The sequence below is a fragment of the Suricata suricatta genome, chromosome 4, assembly GCF_006229205.1.
Source record: "Suricata suricatta isolate VVHF042 chromosome 4, meerkat_22Aug2017_6uvM2_HiC, whole genome shotgun sequence".
Lineage (NCBI taxonomy): Eukaryota > Metazoa > Chordata > Mammalia > Carnivora > Herpestidae > Suricata > Suricata suricatta.
This window is the reverse complement of record NC_043703.1, coordinates 60,501,227-60,521,129: the sequence shown is the minus strand read 5'-3', so window position 1 is coordinate 60,521,129 and position 19,903 is coordinate 60,501,227. Positions and strand designations below refer to the sequence as shown.

The following is a 19,903-nucleotide window of genomic DNA, read 5'->3' as shown; positions in this document are numbered from 1 at the left end:
CGGCGGCCCGGCGCGCTGCACGTGCCCGGGGACCGGCGGGAGCTGCCGGCCGGGGCTCGCCGGAGACTCGCGGGCTCCGCGGCCTCCTCCCCGCGGTGCTCACTTGCTGGGAATGTTTCCCTCGTTGCCCCCTCGGAGGATCATCTGGCCTCCGGGCGCCGCTGGTGCTCGAGCCCGGGGTGGGGGGTGGAAGGTGGGGGACGGAGGCGCTTTTGAATGGGAGACTCCTGCAGGTTGTTGCGGGCAGTCAGCGAACGTTCCAGCTGGGAAGAGAAAGTTGGGAGCGGTCTCCCCGAGGTGACCCTGTGCCCTCGAGGACCCCGAGTCCCGGAGCAGGAGCGCCTGGCCGGCTTCTCAGCGGCCAGACGGGTTGGCCTCGCAGCACCTGGTGCCCCGGCTCTGGGAGCTCGGCGGGAGGAGGCGTCCTCCCGCGCCAGCTTGGCCTGAAGCTGGAATCTTTCCGCAGTCCCTGTTACCCGATGGAGAATGCGACCTCGGGGGATGCTCCGGATCGAGAAATTGATTTCCCCAGGGAACCAGAAGGGTTGTTTGGCCCCGTTGTTTGTCTCTTCTGGAGTCCGACACGTGTTTTTTGCGGGAGGGGTAAAGGGACGCTGAAAGGATTCAGTTTTTCTCTTCAACTGGTTCAAGAAGGAGTTTTAACTTCTGGCCAGTCTTGCCTCCTCTTCCTCCACCCCCCCCCCACCCCCATATGTCTTTTTCAAGACTTCTTGAAGCTTTCTTAAGTTACACAGTAAGTCAGTGGCCCGCACGATCTGAGTTGTTCTGTTTGCATCACTGTCTAGTATCCTAATCTAGAAGTCGTTTGTAGGTTTCAATGTGTTTAAGCTTGGCTTCCCTGAGGGGGTTGAATTCACACTTGATGACACAATACAATGTATGCCTTTCTTTGTGAATTAAGAAGGGAATATACACACCCAAATAATTGACCACTCTGAGAAGCCACATTGGTTGGGCCCCATGTGACTCCTCTCCCCACTTGCCTCCACTTTTTCCTCTGAAACGCAGGGTTGAGTGTTTATTTTTCTTCTTTTTGGTAAGTTTGGAATACTCTGGAATTAAATACTGGTTGGTAAGCACAGACCCAAAAGGCAAGACTTGAGTTGAATCTACTGACTACTTGTAAAACCTTGGAAAAGCCCTTCTTTCTGGCCTCAGTTTTCCATCTGGAAAAAAGGAGATTGAATTAGGATGCTGATCTCCTTCTCTAGGTACCAGATGGCCACCACCTTATCAACTTTATTTTTTTCTTAAGTAATCTGTATGCCCAGTGTGGGGCTTGAACTCAAGAGCTGGAGATCAAGAGTCCACGGATCAAGAGTCGGAGGCTCCACAGACTGAGCCAGCCAGGCTCCTCCCACCTCATCAACTTATTTATTGAACCTGCTTCTCCAGTTCCGTTAACAACATAAAATCTGTGTCTTGTCTAACTTAGTTGCTTTTTCAAGTGCAGTATTGTGCTTTGTGATTGCTGGTTTTACAGTTTTTTGTAAGGAATCAAGATTCTTGGTGTCTGGTCATTGGCAACATACTTCAATTGGTTAAAAAACTTGTGAGTGGATAAAACTCTTTGATGTTTAGGTTGACCTTGGCCTTCATTAATGATCCAGCCGGCCCACCACCCTCTCTGAGAGGTGCCCTGACAGGGAGCACAAAAGTCTTTAGTGTGATGAATAAAAATTGTTCCTTGTTACTCACAAGTCACTTACATAGTTTGAAAACCACACTGAGTTGGTTGCTGAATTGGTTATCTTAAAATTCTGTGTTAATGAGCCACATTTCCTTTTTTAAAAAAATCCCTATTTATAAAGTCCCTTCTTCTGCAATAAGTGATTTTTGTCTAAAGGCGGTGGAGTAGACTCAAGTTCTCCCAAACTTTGTAGGGTCTAGCCTAAACCTGCTGAATCAAAATCACTAGGAGATTTAACAAGTGCCCTTGATAAGTATTCTTATCAAGCAAATTGAGCTCTCAGTGGACCAGGTGTTGCTTCTCAAAATGTGGTTGGGGGCCGGTCACCATCAGCCTCCTCTGGGAGCTTGTCATGACTGGTGGGGTTTCTGGTCCCACATGAGGCCTGTTGCATCAGAATCTGTAGTTTCACAAGCTCCCCAGGTGACTTGTGTCCACGTTTATGGTTGAGAAGCTCTGGAAGGGACTGTTGGCCATGTTTGGTGCTATGCTCTGTGCTTCTAAGAACATCTGTCCCACGTCGCTATTTGTGATTGCCTTTGTATTATAATACTTATATTCACCTTTTATATTTGGGGGCCCCTAGCTTCAGAGGCCTAAAGGGGCCCTCTGCTGGTGGCAGAGCTGGCATGTGTCACTCTGCAGAGCTCCTTCTAACCCATTCCTTTCCAGACCTACTGTTTTATGATGATCTTTTAGGGACCCAACACAGGCTGCCGTCTGAATTTAGACCTGAGCCTAGTGGACTTAGGGCTCTGAAAAATGAGATTGATGTGGCTTGGGTGTCTGGGATTTGGCATTAGTTTGTAAGCTCTTCCAAAAGATCGGTTGAAAAGCTCCCTTCCCTGCACCCAACACCAGTGGCTGCAGCATTGATACTCAGGTTTTTGACTTGTGAGTTTTTTTTTTTTACAAGGAGGTGGTGGGCGGGGAGAAGGAGAGGCCAATTTCTAAGCTGCGCTGACACTTTTGACTGCCTTTCTTCGGAGAAATGAACAGCTGATCTCCCAGCTCCCAGAAGTTGAGGGAGGTCCCAGTAGAGGGTGAGCTGCAGAGGCCCAACTGATGGTGAGCTCTTGTCTCCCCTCAGGGATATGAGACGCCCATCATAAGATCCAAAGAGTTGCCTTCCACCGAACCCAGCAGAGGAGTGGCCAAACATGAAGTCCAGTCCTGCCATCCAAGCTGCCATTGACCTTACGGCGGGGGCCGCAGGTAATGCCAGGGGAAACCTCGTTCTCTATTCCTTAAGTTCCTGCTGCAAGTGAGATCTGTGAAAGGGTAGTGAAAAGATCACCTTTGTCACTCCAGAAGCAACATGGCTTCGCCTTGGACAGAATCCGTTTGATGAAAGTTTAATAGTGTGTTCCGAGAACAGCAGAAGACAGAGTAGTTCCTTACAGAACAACTTTAAGTCAGGGTGTGTGCTGGGGATGTCCTCCGTTTACAGCTGGAATCCCTCACAGCTCAGAGCTGAAGTCCCTTGTCCTCTGTCACATGGCTGGGCTATGCAGGTGACCTGGGATTTTACTCCAAGCCTGGCAGTCAATCTTCAGAGCCCTTGTAGTCCAGAGTCACACTGTGCCATTTCTCCAGGGACATCCCAGTTACTATCCTTACTACTGCCAGGGACAGAAGGGAGGACACCCTTTAGAAATGACTTTGGTAAATGAGACTGGTATTTGATGGTTTCTATAGCCGGAAAAGGAAAGGAGAAGCCCTGGAATTTGCCAGGGCATGGCGGGCTGGACCGGGGCGAGCCCCAGGGTAGACCGCAGCCTCACAGGGCACAAGTAAGTACTCCTGGGCCCTGCTTGCAACACCCAAGCCGCTCTTTAAAAGATTACCTTTGCTCCGCCCAAGGTCAGTCATTGGAAGTGGACGATAGTAACCTGGTTCTCTAGGTTCCTGTGTTATTTTAGGGCCCGAGAAGTGCTGGAATGCTCCTGTTTCCCAGAGGAAAACCTTGGTTTGCCCTGGCCCCTTGTACCAATTCTTCTGATGGGTCACAGCTCCTGGGAGTGGAGAGGCCAGAGGGGTGTATTGCCCATTCTCCTCTTATCCAGTGGGACCTTCTGGGTCAACACTTCAAGTGGGCTGCCACCTACCATCCTGTCATTCCCTTAATTGTGAAACAAGTCGCAGTTCTGATGAACCAAAGGTTGAGCAAGGTAGGCTGATGAGGAAGGTTATGGACAGTGCACTACAGACACTGGTAAGTGCAGGCACCAGCTCCCAGGGTAGAGACCACAGGAGGCTCCTGGTGCAGGAGTGGGGGAAACTAAGGGCTGCCTAGGTTTAGCCCCACCGGCCTCCAGGCTGCTGCGTGCCTTCGGGTCAGTCCTTACCCAGCTGCAGCCCCTAGGCCACATGTTCCATCCCCCACCCCACTCCCATGCCACGTTGGGAAGACACTGGCCGTGGGAATGGTGGACCCATTTGCCTGCCTCTGGCACCCTCTTAACAGTCCTGTGAATGTTCCTGGCTCAGTTTTTGTCTCTGCCATAGGAGGGCATTTAACCACATGAAAAATTCTTAGCTTTTGGAATTAAATGTCCTTCAGTCAGTCAAAGATGTAGAATCTGCTGTGATAGAATTTTCTTTTTCCTAGGAAGGCATTTCCGTGTGGACATGGTTTGGATGCCACAATCATAATTTACAGTATATTTTAATGATCTTAATTGCAAGGGGATTGTTGGGAGTCTGGTGTGTAAGGCACTTGCTGGTGGCCTCCGGGCTTTTTTTAAAATCATAGTACTAACGTTTTTTGGGTCCTTACATGTATGGCATTTAATTGTCCTGATAACTAGGTAGGATTTCTTCCTGCACTGGTGCACAGGGTCACCCCTCACTGATGTACCGTTGCCCTGTATTATTTACCTTTGGAGGACAGCAGGCTCCTTTGCAGGGGTCTGTGCTCTGAGCCTGCGGTGCTGGGAAAGGAAACTCCCACTTTGGAGGGGTCTCAGTCTCCCAATGATAGAGCTAGAAGGGCCTTTAGAGAGATTGGCTCTAATGCTCAGTGTATAAGTAGAAAAGAGACCCGGAGAGGGACGGTGGATTTGTTCATGATTGCACAGCTAGATGGTTGCTCAAGACACAGCTAGGAACTTGGTTGCTTGGTTCCTTGACCAGCCCTGTTGTTGTCTTTGTTTTAATACTATGTAATGGGCCAACAGCATGCCTGGGAGTGGAGGTTAGTCTGGAGCCTTTGACACCCGGGTCTCTGGGCCATCGTGGTCTGAGAGGACATAGGGCCATTGGGCCATCGTGGTCTGAGGGGATGTAGTGTTCTCTGTGTCCCTCCTTTTCTTTGAAACAGGCCTCTCCCATCCAGCAGGTTTTGGGTCCAGCTCATCTAATGTAAAGTGCTGGGAAGCTGTCACTGACTGTCTGAAGCTAGTGTAGGAGAGATTCCAGGAAAGGACCGAAAGCTCCAAGCAGCTAGGGTGGGGGAGGATCTGGAGAAGAGGGTTAAGTAATTGAGTGATGTTGACATGAGGCAGTGTAGAGCTCAAAAGTTAAATTGCCTTGAAGGGTAAACTTGGTCTCCCTTTACGATTTAGTAGTTTGATGATAATAAAATAACACGCCCCCCCGCCGCCGCCCAGCCGACTGCTCAGTTTGCTGTATGTCTTAACTAGTGGAGTTTCGGAATGTGACCTTTTCGATCTTTGGCATTTATCCTCTCAAATGACAAAATTTAAAACAAGCCAAAAGCCTTTTCTTCTTATTGAAATATGGTTAACATCTATTAATTTCAGGGGTGCAGCATAGTGATTTGACAATTGTATACATTACTCCCTGTGCCCCATACGTGTGGTCAGCTTCTCTCCCCATCGACTGTACTTCCTGAGTTGTAATTTTCATCGCCATGACTGACTTTATACCTGCAAGTTTGTACCACTTAGTCCCCTTATCTGTTTCATCCACCTACCTCCCCTCTGGCAGCCCCCAGTTTGTTCTCTGTATTTAAGAGTGTCTTTGTACCTTTTGTTCTTTAAAGTCCCCATATAAGTGAAATCACATGGTATTTGTCTTTCTCCTACTAATTTCACTCAGCACAACCCCCTCTAGGTCTATCCATGTTGTCACAAATGGGAAGATTTCCTTCTTTATGGCTGGGTAGTATTCCATTGAATGCATGAGCATATATATATGTTCATATATGTGTATATGTGCATATATGTGTATATATATAACCTTTTTTAGGTAATTACACTATTTTTGTAGAAAGAAACATAGATAAAACGATTACTTCTAGTCCCATCATTCATAGTTAATTAGTTCACACTGAGCTTGTATCTTCCCAGATTTCTGTGGATATACACATATATACATACTCTTATAAAGATCTGAACATATTATGAATATCAGTGTCAGTTTAAGATTTTTTTAAATGCTTTTTATTTATTTTTGAGAGACAGAGACGGCTGGAGCAGGGGAGGGTCAGAGAGAGAGGGAGATACAGAATCTGAAGACAGGCTCCAGGCTCTGAGCTAGCTGTCAGCACAGAGCCTGACGTGGGGCTCGAACCCACGAACCGTGAGATCTGACCTGAGCCGAAGCCAGATGCTTAACCGACTGAGCCACCCAGGCGCCCCTGTTGGTGTCAGTTTAAGCCTGTGTCTTACTGGATGTGCACATAGGTCTGTACCGTTAGAACTACATTATCTTCTGCTGTGGGGGATACATTGAAATTTATTTAATTACTTGTCACTGGACATTTTTGTTTCACTAATATTTACACATTGTAAACTCACCTAAAACATCTTTGTCTCTGGTATAATTATTTCCTTAGGACAAAGTCCTAGAAATGGAATTGCAAGGTTTTGCAAGATTTAAGAGATTACAAGCATTTGCAAGGCTTTATGGCGTCTTTGGCATGTCCGCTCGCTTCCAATGTCTTCTCTGTAGCAATCCCCAGTCTACAGCTTTCAGCACAGGGGAAGACAGCCAGAGCACCCCATTGACACTTGTGCCTAGTCTGTCAGCCTTAGGTAGCTAGTAGCTGATGCCTGACCTGGAATTCAGGTATTCTCTTGACACCACAGCGGCAGTGTGGAACGACCTGTTCTTGAGGGATATTTTCACCAGGAATCCAGATGGGTGCAATCCCTCTACCATGTCTGAGAACCTGTTCTGGCTCAAGGGCTGTTTTATTTATTTTTAATTTTTTAATATGTTTATTTCTGAGAGAGAAACAAGCTGGGGAGGGACAGAGAGAGAGGGAGACACAGAATCCAAAGCGGGCTCCAGCCTCCAAGCTGTCAGCCGAGCCCAAAGTGGGGCTTGAACTCACCAACTGCAAGATCATGACCTGAGCTGAAGTCGGATGCTTAACCGACAGAGCCACCCAGCTGCCTCTCAATGGCTATTTTATTTTTAAGCTCGTGGAAAATTTTATCTTCCTTGGATTTATGTATTGTCATGGAATCCATAGAATCCAGTTCTTCCAATCAGGTGCTTCACCCATGCTTTCCATAATTTCTGATTCATTTTCTTTTTCTCAACAACTTCAGGTGTAATCTATCTTCTGTTTCTATTACAATTTCAAATTCTGGAAAAAGGAAGTTGTGATCTGGAATTGTTCTGTCCAAATAATCTGGCTGTGTCCAAGCTTGCTTATGTTCCAGCCTCCAGCCTGAGTCTGATGCTCTTTAGCAGTTATGTGCCTGTGACATCTGGGGCATGTTCTGGGGCCTGCACAGCCACAAACCCTGCAGAGATGAATACCAGACTTGAGCTGAAGGCGCATACTCTGTCGCTGGAGGAGGATGCTCAAAAGTTGGCTCATAGGAGTAAAAGTCAGTTTTTCAAGGTAGCTGATTTCTAAAAGCAATTGATTAGCTCAACAGCTGGGGCCTAGAATGCTTGAGGAAGCGGAAAGTGGGTGGGGGTGGGGACCAGGCACGGTGTTGGACCACCCCCCCCTCTGGCGGCTCTTTCCACGTGTGACCAGGGCCATCATCCCGGCCCTGGCTGGGAACAGAGGCTGCTCTCCGCGGGGGCCTGTGCGTCATGGTGGTGCCCCGCAGAAGAGGAAGAGGCCCCGGTGGAAGGCATTGGTGGGGTCCTGCTGCTGCTGGGGGTGGGGAGTGGGGAACTGCAGCAGGAAGGCCAGTGGGCTGCAGCACAGCGCAAGCCAGCCCTTCTGGCCCTGGAAGCCCTGTGGAGCCCAGCCTTGTGGGTCGCCTCCCACCTTGCATGGGAACTGCTGGCTGCCACATGGGCCCTGCCTCCAGGAAGCCCAACTCAGGTGGCCAGTACCAGCCACGGCCATGGAGCATGAGGGGCCACCTTTACAACCTCTTCATCTACCAGTGGACACTTAGGTTATTTCCGTGTCATGGCTATTATAATTCTGCAAGGGAGCTAGGGGTGTACGTATCTTCTTGAATTCATGTTTTTATTTTTCTTGAGTAAGTAATACCCAGTAGTGGAATTAATGGATCACATGATATTTCTAGTTTTAATTTTTTGAGGAACGCCTCACCATACTCCCCGCGCCCCCCCACCATTGTTGGCCACACTAATGTACATTCCCACCAACAGTGTTTTTTTAAAAAATTTTTTAATGTTTTATTTATTTTTGATACAGAGAGAGACAGAGCATGAGAGGGGGAGGGACAGAGAGAGAAGGAGATTCAGAACCCGAAGCAGGCTCCAGGCTCTGAGCTAGCTGTCAGCACAGAGCTCGATGCTGGGCTCGAACCCACGAACGTGAGATCTGACCTGAGCCGAAGTCAGAAGCTTAACCGACTGAGCCACCCAGGCGCCCCCCAACAGTGTTTAAGAAGAGTTTCTTTTCCTCTACATTCTTGCCAACATTGGTTATTTCTTGTTTTTTTGATTCTACCCATTCTTATAGGTATTAGGTGATTTCTTGTGGTTTGGATTTGCTTTTCCCTGATTAGTGATGCTGGATCTGTTGGCCGTTTAGATATCTTCTTTGGAAAAATGTTTATTCAGGTCCACTGCTCTTTATTTTTAATGTGGTTTTTTTTTTTTTTTTTTTTGAGAGAGAGAGAGACACACACACACACACACACACACACACACACACACACACACACACAATCTGAAGCACGTTCCAGGCTCCAAGCTGTACAATTCCTGAGCTATTGGCATAGAAGTAACATTGTTCCCCTAAAGCGTAGCATAGCCCTCCTTGGTGTAAGGGGAATTTTTTTACACTGTAAAGGGCATAGGGAAGGAGAACTACCCAATATCCACCAGTCTCCATGGATAATTTTATTTATTTTCCTTACGTATCCTCAATTTCCTGCATATCGGGTTGCTTTTTTATTTTCCTATCAGACTGAAGTATACTTAGCAGAATTTTAACTCTTAGAAACCTTAGTCTCCCATTGAGGACTTAGTTACTAACTGAAAGATGTTTATACCAGAGTTTTCCTTGGATGGTAAACTTATGAACCAATTAAGTATAAAGCAGATTTTTAACAGTTTTAAATATTCCCAGTTGTTTTGCCACAAGTCAAAAGCATGAGCCTCTACAGACCTCATCCTATACCAATATATCAATCACTAGTTGTGGCTTGTGCTTAGTTTTTATCTTGTCAGACAGCCAATGAATTCAATCTCAATTTATCATCAAGCAAAACCTTAACAATTACCCATGAAAACTGAGACAGACTAAATTAACAATTAATAGGAACTTATTTGAACTGTATCAAATCCAGGTACAAGCAAGCCAGCAGACTTAGATTAATTCAAACACTGAATGAGCCCATGTGAGACACTTTGTTCCCTAGTTAATTTTGACCTGGAAGTTTGATGCAAAAATCTGACTTTTGCGGTCTTTTGTTTCTTATCACCTAAGGTGGAAGGAGGAGCTTGTTGCCTCCCGCTGGGAGAGGCCACTTATGCAGATTGGCCTCTCCCCACCCAGTGGATGTGGGCTAAATCTTAGCCCCTGAGGCTGGGAGGAGACAATGAGGCATATCACACCCTAGTAGGTGCAGAAACAAAGAATGGGAGGGGAAGCCCGAAATGTTACTGAAGAGCTCCAATACTTTTGGTTTCTCGGCTGGGCGGCAGTAATTTTCTTGGCTGCTAAGATCCGAGGAGAAAGAAAACCTTTTAACCAGGGTGGGGAGGTCGAAGATCCCATCTTCTGGCCATCCAACATCGAATTTGGCCATTTGTTCATGCAAAAAAGATCTTCCCTTTCCTGACATCCACTGATAGATTGTGAGCTCAAATCCCAACTTTCTTGAAGTGAAGCAGAACTAGGTCTAGTGGCTCTCATCAGAGTCACAACCAAAAATTATACTTAGACAAACAGATGCACGACAAACAGATGCACAGCAAACAGATGCACAGAGAGACAGACATAAGTTGGCTCTATGGCTAAGCCAAGGGCATCCAGCTTTCCCTTGCGCCACCCGTACGACCTGTTCCAGAGAGCCACCAGAATCCTGGCAAGAGGAGATTTACTCCAGTCTCCCCCTGTTCCTAAAGAGGTTACACTGTTGCCACCAGTGAAACCCCCTACAGACAAACTGGCTCTCCGGCCTCCCGGTGGGGTCCTAGATCCCACTCACCCAATTCAGAGTGGGTCCAAGACGTCTCTTGGCACCCACAGCCTCGAGCTTTGCGCGGCGCGTCCACCTGGCTCCTTTGAGGCCCCACAGAGGTCGTTTCGGCCACCTCCCGCCTGGCCCCGCACACACAAAGAACCAACCAGACAAACAAGAAAGACTTAGACACGGACAAAAAAATGAGTGCACTCACCAGCCGCCGATTAGGCCCAATGTGTCGGGGTCCCAGGAGCTCTTGGCGGGGTGGGGGGTGGATTTCCCAGCCAATGCACCATATTTATACCCAAGTTTCCAATATCGCCCCCAAAACCCAGAGACTACCAGGGAGACCGAGTCACGCATGCAAAAGCAAAGGGCTTTATTATGGGCTTATAAGCTCAGGCTCACAGACTCCACCAACACACTGGATCCACGTGGAGCGAGCGGGCGATTTCTTTAAGTACACATGTAGCCTCCTTTTTTTTTTTTAATTTTTTTTTTATTTCTAAATCTGGGAGGTAGTCTTTATGTTTTTACTTTCAGAGTCCTTTCCTTCCACAATAAGACTACTTTCATTTCCCACTCTGAACCTTCTTCCTCTGGCTCCAAATCTCCTTCCTTTTTAATTAAAATAATATCCAAGCCATTATTGGTTATTTCCTCAACTTCATGCTTTGTATTTACTACAGTATGACACTGAAAGTTTGTGTCCTGTTTCTCACATAATACTGAAGCCTCTTTTTCTTCCTCCAGCCTCATCTCCCTCCACTTCTAGCTCTGGGGACTCTTCCTCCTCTAGAGGTGGTTTTTGTTGTTGTTGAGTCGCCCCCTCCACTTTGAAGACTCTTGCTCCTGAGTTTCTAAGTTCTTCACATCCTCTGCCTCAGCAGCCTTTACCTCTTTAACAGATAGAACGCTCAAGCCATCACTCATTTCCTCCCTAGCTCCATGCTTGGAATCTATTAGAGTTTTATCCACTTTTTCTTAAGTCTAATATCTTCCTCTTTTTTCTTCTGGGCATGTATCTTTCAGTAATTCTTTTATAAATGATTTTTGGCTGGTAAATTTGCTGGCTTTGCATATCTGAAAAGGTCCTTGCTTCACCATGCTTAATGCTAATTTAACTTGGCCTAGAAAGTTAGGTTGAAAATCATTTTCCATTAGGATGTTGAAAATGTTACTCCATTGCTTACTTATGTCCATTGTTACTGATGAAAAATCTACTGCCATGAGTATTGCTATTTCACCTTCACCAGAGGTCTTTAGAATTTTCTTTGTTCTTTAAATTCTGAGGGATTTTTTTGCTGTTATTTCTTTGACCAGTTCATCCTTTGCAATCTCTCTCTCTTCTGTTGCTTTTGTAGGGTGCTGCAATCTCTGCATCTTTCACCTATATTTCTGTGGCTTCTTCCACATTTCTTATGACTTTGTGATTCATCATGTACAGTTCCTTACCTTGGTTTGTATTGTACTCTTTAGCTTCATCTAACTTGCTACTTCGCTCACTCATTTCTTTAAAAATCAAATTTTCAGGGCACCTGGGTGCTCAGTTGTTCAAGTGGCCACTTGATTTCAGCTCAGGTCATGATCTCATGGTACATGGGTTCAAGTTCTGCATTGGACTCTGCACTGAGATTGTGAAGCCTGCTTAGGATTCTTGCTTTCTTCCTCTCTCTGCCCCTTCCTTGTCCATGCTCTCTTTCTTTCAAAAATAAACATTTTTAAAAAGTCAAAATTTCAATTTTGACTATTTTAGAGTTTGCTCCTTCTATTTTATTTATCCTGTTTTTGTGTGGCTAAATCTTTTATTTGTTGCCACTCCTTTTTGGTACTGAAGTTCTTTGGATTTTTCATTTCAGAGAGTATACTTTTTATTCCTAAAATTTCCTTTAGGTGATTTTTAAGAGTGCAGATTTTCTATTGAGTCTTTAAACTTCATTATGATAACTGTTGATTTGTCTTTGCATTTTTATTAATTTTTTAATGTTTTATTTACTTTTGAGAGAGAGTGTGAGTGGGAGAGGGGCACAGAGAGAGAGGGAGGCACAGTATCTGAAGCAGGCTCCAGGCTCTAAGCTGTTAGCACAGAGCCCAATGTGAGGCTCAAACCCATGAACTGCAAGACCATGACCTGAGCCGGTCAGATGCCTAACCAACTGAGCCATCCAGGCACTCCTTCATGTCTTTGCATTTTAAACCTAATACCTGAACTATCTCCTGGTCAGTTTCATCAACTGAATTCTTTCCCTATAGGTGATATTATTCTATTTCTTTGCAGGTCTAGCAACTTCTGACTGTACACAAGACATTGTGGATATGTTGTCGATACTGGATTATTTTATTTTCCTGAAGAGTAATTTTTGTTTTTCAGTCCTGCTAGGCTTTCCCAAACTCAAAAAATTAAAAAACGTCATCCAGTGAAAGTCATTCACCTGGAAGGAAGTACTCTGCAGAGCAGAATTTGGTCTTCTGTACAGCTGTGTCTTAGTGCCTGGGGAGGCGATCCAGCCTGAGGATGCACACATGGACCAAGGGCTTTGTAGTATATCTTGAAGTCTGGGATCATGATATCTCAAGCCTTGTTGTTCTTTATCAAAATTGCTTTGGTTATTCAGAGATGTCTGTGGTTCCTTACAAATTTTAGGATTATTTGTTCTAGTTTTGTGAAAAATGTTGTTGGTATTTTGGTAGGGATTGCATTGAATCTGTTGATTTGCTTTGGGTTGTATGGACCTTTTAACAGTATTTGTTCTTCCACTCCATGAGCATGGTATGTCTTTCCATTTGTGTTATGTTCAATTTCTTTCTCATGCTTTATAGTTTTCAGGAGTACAGGTATTTCACCTCCTTTGTTAAGTTTATTTCTAGGTATTATATTCTTTTTGGAGTGATTGTAAATGGGATTGTTTTCTTAATTTTTCTTTTTAATTTTTAAAATTAAAAAATTTCTCTAATACTTTGTTATTAGGGCATAGACATGCAACAGATTTCTGTGTGTTAATATTGTACCCTACAAAGTTAGTAAATTCATTTATCAGTTTAAATAGTTTTTTGATGAAGTCTTTAAAGTTTTCTTTAGGCAGTATCATTTCATCTGCAAATTAGGGACAATGTAGCTTCTTCCTTACCAGTTTGGATGCCTTTAATTTCTTTGTATGATTGCTGCAGCTAGCACTTCTAGTACTGTGTTGAGTAAGTAATGAGAGTATACATCCTTGTTTTGTTCCTGATCACAGAGGAAAAGCTCTCAATTTTTCACCATTGAGTATGATATTAGCTGTGGGTTTTTCATATATGGTCTTTATTATGTTGAGGTATGTTCCCTCTCAGCCTGCTTTGTTAAAAGTTTTCCTCATGAATGGATGTTGTATTCTGTCAGGTACTTTTAATGCATTTATTGAAATGATCATATGGTTTTTATTCTCTTGTTAATGTGATGTATCCCACTGATTTGAGAATATTAAGCCACCCTTGCATCCCTGGCATAAATCCTACTTGATTGTGCTGAAGGATTTCTTAAATTGTTCTGTTGAATACAATTTGCTAATATTTTGTTGAGGAAGATTTTTGCATCTCTGTTGATCAGAGATATTGGCTTGTAGTTTTCTTTTTCATAGTATTTTTTTTAATGTTTATTTTTGAGAGAGAGATATAGCATGAGTGGGGGAGGGGCAGAGACAGAGGGAGACACAGAATCTGAAGCAGGCTTCAGGTTCTGAGCTGTCCCCACAGAGCCTGATGTGGGACTTAATCCTTGAACTGAGAGATCATGACCGGAACTGAAGTTGGATGCTTAATTGACCGAGTCCTCCAGGCGCCCCTTCATAGTGTTTTTGTCTGCTGTTGATATCAGCCTAGTGCTGGCCTAATGGAATGAGTTTGGAAGTTTTCTTTCCTCTTCTGTTATTGGAATAGTTTGAGAAGAATAGGAACTAAATGTTTCGTAGACTTCACCTGTATATCCATCTGGTCCTGAAATTTTGTTTATTGGGAGTTTTTTGTTTTGTTTTGTTTTGGATTATTGATTCAACGTCATTACCAATTGGTCTGTTCAGATTTTTCTCTGCCTGATTCAGTTTTAGAAGATTATACGTTTCTAGGAATTTATCCATTTCTTGTAAGTTGTCTAATTTATTGGTATATAATTTTTCATAAAATTCTTGAAATCCATTCCTTTTTTTTTTTTTTCTTTTAACGTAGTCTCCGTGCCCAACATAGGGCTTAACCTCACAGTCCTGAGATCAAGAGTCACATGCTCTACTGGCTGAGCCAGCTGGGCATCCTAATGGATTTAGTTCTTATTTATCCCTTTTCATTTCTCATTTTGAGTTCTTTTTGTTGTTGTTAAAATTTATTTATTTTTGAGAGGGAGGGAGGGAGGGAGAAGGAGAGAATACAAGGAAGGGAGGGGCAGAGAGAGAGGGGAAGGGCGGGGGAGAGAATCCCAGGCAGGCTCTGTGCTGTTAGTGCAGAGTCCAGTGTGGGGCTTGATCCCATAAACTGTGAGATCATGACCTGAGCTGAAATCAAGAGTCAGAAGCTCAACTGACTGAGCTACCCAGGTGCCTTGGAGGCCTCTTTTTTTTTTTCTTTTTAGGAATCTGGCTAAAGGCTTATCAATTTTGTTTATCTTTTCAATGAATTAGCTCTTTGTTTTATCTATCTTTTATTAGTCTTTCATATTTCTGTTCTAATCTTTCCTTCTACTGTCCTTGGGTTTCAGTCTTATTTTTCTAGCTCTTTTAGAGTGTAAGTTTAGGCTGTTTGAGATTTTTCTTTTTTCTTTAGATAGGCCTCTCTTGTTGTAAATTTCCCTCCTAGAGTTACTTTTGCTGCATCCCAAACATTTTGGACCATTGTGTTTTCATTTTTATTTGTCTCCTTTGATTTCTTGGTTGACTGATTCATTGTTTAGTAGCTTATTATTTAGCTTCCCTGTATTTGTTTTTTCTAGGGTTTTGTGTGTGTGTGTGTGTGTGTGTGTGTGTGTATGTATGTGTAAGAGAAAGATCAGTTTCAAGTTTCATACTGTTGTGGTGAAAAGGATGCTTGATAAGATTTCAGTCTTCTTTTTAAATTTTATTTATTTTGAGAGATTGCATGAGCACATGTGAACGAGTGGAGGAGCAGAGAGAGAGGGAGAGAGAAAATGCCTAAGTAGGCTCCATGCTAGGTGTGGAACCAGTGTGGGGCTTGATCTGTGAGATCACAACCTGAGCTGCTATCAAGAGTTGGACGCTTAGCTTACTGAGCCACACAGGTGCCCTGAATCGATCTTCTTAAATTTGTTGAATTTGTTTTGTGGTTTAACATATGATCTATTCTGGAGAATTTTTTATGTGCATTTGAAAAGAATGTATATTCTTCTGATTTTGGATGGAATGTTCTGTATGTTTAGGTTATGGGCATCTGGTCTAATGTGTTGTTCAAAGCCACTGTTTCCTTGTTAATTTTCTGCGTGGGTGATCTGTTGATGTAATTGGGGTGTTAAAGTCCTCTATTGTATTACTGTCAATTTTTCCCTTTATGTCAATTGCTTTATGTATTTAGGTGTTCTTGTGTTGGGTGCATAGCTATTTTATAAATGTTATATCCTTTTGTTGGATCGATTTCTTTATCACAATGTAATGCCCTTCTTTGTGTCTTGCTGCAGTGTTTGTGTAAGTATTGCAACTTCAACTTTTTTGTTTTTTTACCTTCTTTTGCATGTTAAATGTTTTTTTCACCCCTTTATTTTCAGTGTATATGTGTTTAGGTCTGAAGTGAGTCTCTTGTAGGCAGCATATAAATGTTTTGTGTGTGTGTGTGAGAGAGAGATCCATTCATTCACCCATTTTTTTCTTAATGTTTATTTTTAAGAGAGAGAGCACTAGTAGGGGAATGTCAGAGAGGGAGGGAGGGAGGGAGAAAGAGAAGGAGGGAGAAAGAGAAGCACAGAATCTGAAGCAGGCTCCAAGCTGTCAACACAGAGCCTGATATGGGGCTTGAGATCATGACCTGAGCCAAAGTCGGGACACTTAACTGATAGAACCACCCAGGCGCCTCCTTTTTTTTTTTTTTTTTTTTTTTTTAAAGTAAACTCAGCACCCAGCATAGGACAAACTCACAACCTTGAGATCAAGCATTACATACTCTACCAGCTAAGCCAGCCAGGGATCCTTACCTTGTGTCTTTTGATTGGAGCAATTGGTCCATCAAGAGCATTTTTTTTATTGGAATATTAAAAAAAATGCTATGCTTCCTGTGCTGTAAAACAACATTTATCGAGCGCTTCCATTGGGTTTGAGGTTCTCTGTTTTGCACAGGTGGACAAGGTGGTCAAGGGTCTGCTTCTTGGTCTTTAGCTCTACCCTCCCTACTTTCAACACTGACACCACCCCTGCCCTGACAGTCATCTGCTGACTCAGCTGTGTCGAGCATAGAAAACGCCACAGTACTGAATATTGGTAAGGGGTAGAGTGCACCATGGTCTGAGTGCCTCTCTTGCGGAATAAAATGCAGAGCCTGTTGGGATACCTACAAAAAAAAATGCAGATGCCATTTCCATTTGTCTCTCAAGAATGAGATGATCAGAGGTCCGTTATCTAAGCAAATGGAGTAATATTCCTGTAAATTACTCCTAGCTTCTTGGATACTTGATGGGTATCTAAGCATCTACTGGGTCTCAGTGAGTGGTGCTGGTGTTGAGTAGTCCTCACCCACTTGAGTAGGGCTCAGCATGTGCCTCGACAGTGTCATTTGTGATAAATTACAGGAGAGCCAACTTCCCTCCATAGATGAAAGGAGAGAATTGAAGTAGACATTTGAAAATGCGCTAGCTTCCTACCTTCTCTCTATTGGAAATGTAACTTGTTACAGATCTGCAACAAGTGTGTATATTAGCAACCTGTGACGTCTGATTTGTTTGGGATGACTGGGTTAGAATATGGAAACCTCTGGTTACAGCTGTAACACTCTGAATTAAATGCTTTATTCAGTGTATCTGCATCTAGGTTACCTAAATTATGTATCCCCTTTAAAAATGCTGACATCCTCCTCTTTTCAAATGATTCAATTATTTTTTGATTTAGTCTTATTTTATTGTTAGTACCTGGTAAAGAATAACCCTAATGGTAATAACCTCTATTGAATTAGATTCCACTAATTCAGAACTGGGGATAATTTGGCAGGGCAGCGTGGAAATGGATCCTTACTCTCCTAGAAGAAATGAACAGTAGGGAGAGGATCCCAGTGATCAGACTTGTGATTGCTTAAAAGAAGAGCTCAGTTTCCGGAACTCCTTGAAGAGGTCTTTTTATTGGGAGTTATTTAAAACAGCCTCTCTCCTATCTCTACTTTCCACAGTGTCGTTGGGGTAACTGTGTAATGTCAGATTATGAAATTGCATTCCTTAAATATTTAATGTAAGACTTCTCTTCAGTTTTGATGAAGCTTTCAGAGCTTCATCCAGTGGCTCTGTTTCCTGGCACAAGTGGGGAATCTCTGAGCTACAGTGGCTTCTTATGCCCAAGGAAGATAGAAGCGTCAGACAGTGGCATTTCCCAAATGCTGACCCAGTCCGGGATATTATAAGGTGGTTATCATTCATTGTGTCCCTTACGTTCAGAATTTTTATGGAAGTAATCTAACACAATTTAGATCTTGCTGTTTTCTAAACTCTTACAGTATAAGAGTGCAAAAATATGTGATTTATTCTAAGCAGAGTTAAGTTTCAGTGCACTCCCTTTCAAATACAAATTATGAACTGGTAGAATCCAATAAAGATTTTCAATATGGCCATATTTTAGCTTGGCCAGACTCTCTCTTCTTTATCTGTTGCTCCTTCCTCTGTTTTCTGATAGTTATCAGGCCTGCTGGGCCTCAGGCAAAGGGGAGTGATTAACTCCTGCCGTACTTTCTCTCCCTTCCCTCTGTATGGTTGCACATACACACAGACTAAGCGCCATTTATCAACCACGTGTGCAGCAGCTGTTGTGTTCATCCTTCTCATCCATTTTTATTTAATCCTCATGCTAACCAATTGAGGAAGCAGGGCTCAGAATTGATACTGCTTGTCTGGGATCCCACAGCAGAGCCAGGCCTCCAGCCAGCCCACTGTAAGCCCACTGCTGACACCCCGAATGCACTCCACCCTTTTGCATCCTGTGGTTTTGACTGTTGGACTCACATGTGTCTCTCCTGCCGAGGGTGAGCTCCTTCAGGGCTATAGCTGGGTGCAGGGCACGCTGGGGACCCTGTGGCATTACTCGGGACTGGGCTAGAAGGTTTGGGGGAGAAAGAGGTGGAATGAACGGAAGCGGAAGTAAGCCCTGGGGTAGGCTGCCTCCCTCTCATTTCTGGGGTATTTGAGGCTGCACTCTAAACCACATTGGCTCCTGCTGGAGATTTCTGTCCTGGTTGTAGGGGGCACGGCATGTGTACTGACTGGGCAGCCCTTCGACACCGTCAAAGTGAAGATGCAGACGTTCCCCGACCTGTACAGGGGCCTCACTGACTGCTGCCTGAAAACCTACTCCCAAGTGGGCTTCCGGGGCTTCTACAAGGGGACCAGCCCAGCACTGATCGCCAACATCGCCGAGAATTCTGTCCTGTTCATGTGCTATGGCTTCTGCCAACAGGTGGTGCGGAAAGTGGTTGGATTGGAAAAGCAGGCCAAGCTGAGGTGAGTTGTGGGCACTGACACCTGCTCAGTTTGTTGTAGAGGTAAGGTTTTTATGATGCCTTATGGGAAGAATGTTTCCTTTTTTAAAATAACCCACTTTCTCTCTGGTTATGAAGTAATACGTTGTCATCCTGTGAAACTTGCAAACCACAACTTCTGCAGGAGGAGGATTGCCTGTACCATGGAGAAGGAGTCACCCTTACATGTTGCTGATCTTCAGGAAGGTGGCTTCCGGGTGCTGCTGGTCATACCACTTCTCTTGTGGGCCCAGGTGCCAGACCAGAGCCACAGAGGCGGCTTGTGAGCCAAGTTTGGGATTCCACTTCAGCGAAATGCAGAGGATTGGAAGATGCAGATGAGCCTGTTTGGCCCCGTCTTCCCCAAACAGACTTTGCCTCGTGCTTGGTCATCCCTTGGATATTTACGTACACAGCGACGAAGAGCAACTCGGGAGCCACTGGGATGTGTAGCCATCCCTTTTTTGACCGTTGATTTATTTCAAATCATTTAAATTCTATCTGCTTCATGGTTGCAAAGGGCAGACAGTCTTATGGGTTGTATTGGTAGGAATTGGAAACCCTATTGCAACTGACTAAAGCAGGTTGCTTTTGTACAAAATGTTCTCTGGAGGTACCTGGTGGTCTTTAAGACCTGCCCTTTGGTACACAGGTATTTCGTCTTGACGGATGGGACTTGTTTTTTAAGGGGACTGGATGAAATCACCCAGGGGGATAGCTTCTGCAGGGGGCTGCACACTGATTCTAGGACCTTCAGCACAGAGGGGTCAGGAAAAAGAGGAAGTAAAGAAATACACAGGAGACAAACCTGGAGAACGTGGGATCTCCTGATAGAGACTGATGGGAAGAACACTTAGTGACTGTCGCTCTCCCCACTCAAGGAGGAGACTTTCTACCTGAGGACACTTGGGGCTTAGGTCCCCTACAGCATCCCCAGAGGAGACACCTGGCAGAGAAGACGGGGACAGCA

At 44.4% G+C, this 19,903-nt stretch overlaps 1 protein-coding gene and 1 pseudogene across 1 annotated transcript in view; one reads left to right on the top strand and one right to left on the bottom strand.

Moving 5' to 3' along the window:
• Positions 1-19,903, top strand: part of SLC25A15 (solute carrier family 25 member 15) — a 54,829-nt gene that overhangs the window by 22,726 nt on the left and 12,200 nt on the right. Inside the window, exons 2-3 of the mRNA XM_029936831.1 lie at positions 2,802-2,926; positions 18,658-18,916. Of these exons, the coding sequence (XP_029792691.1) occupies positions 2,872-2,926; positions 18,658-18,916 (314 nt within the window). The 5' untranslated portion in view covers positions 2,802-2,871. The remainder of the gene's footprint in view (positions 1-2,801; positions 2,927-18,657; positions 18,917-19,903) is intronic.
• Positions 6,708-7,941, bottom strand: LOC115290377 (annotated as a pseudogene).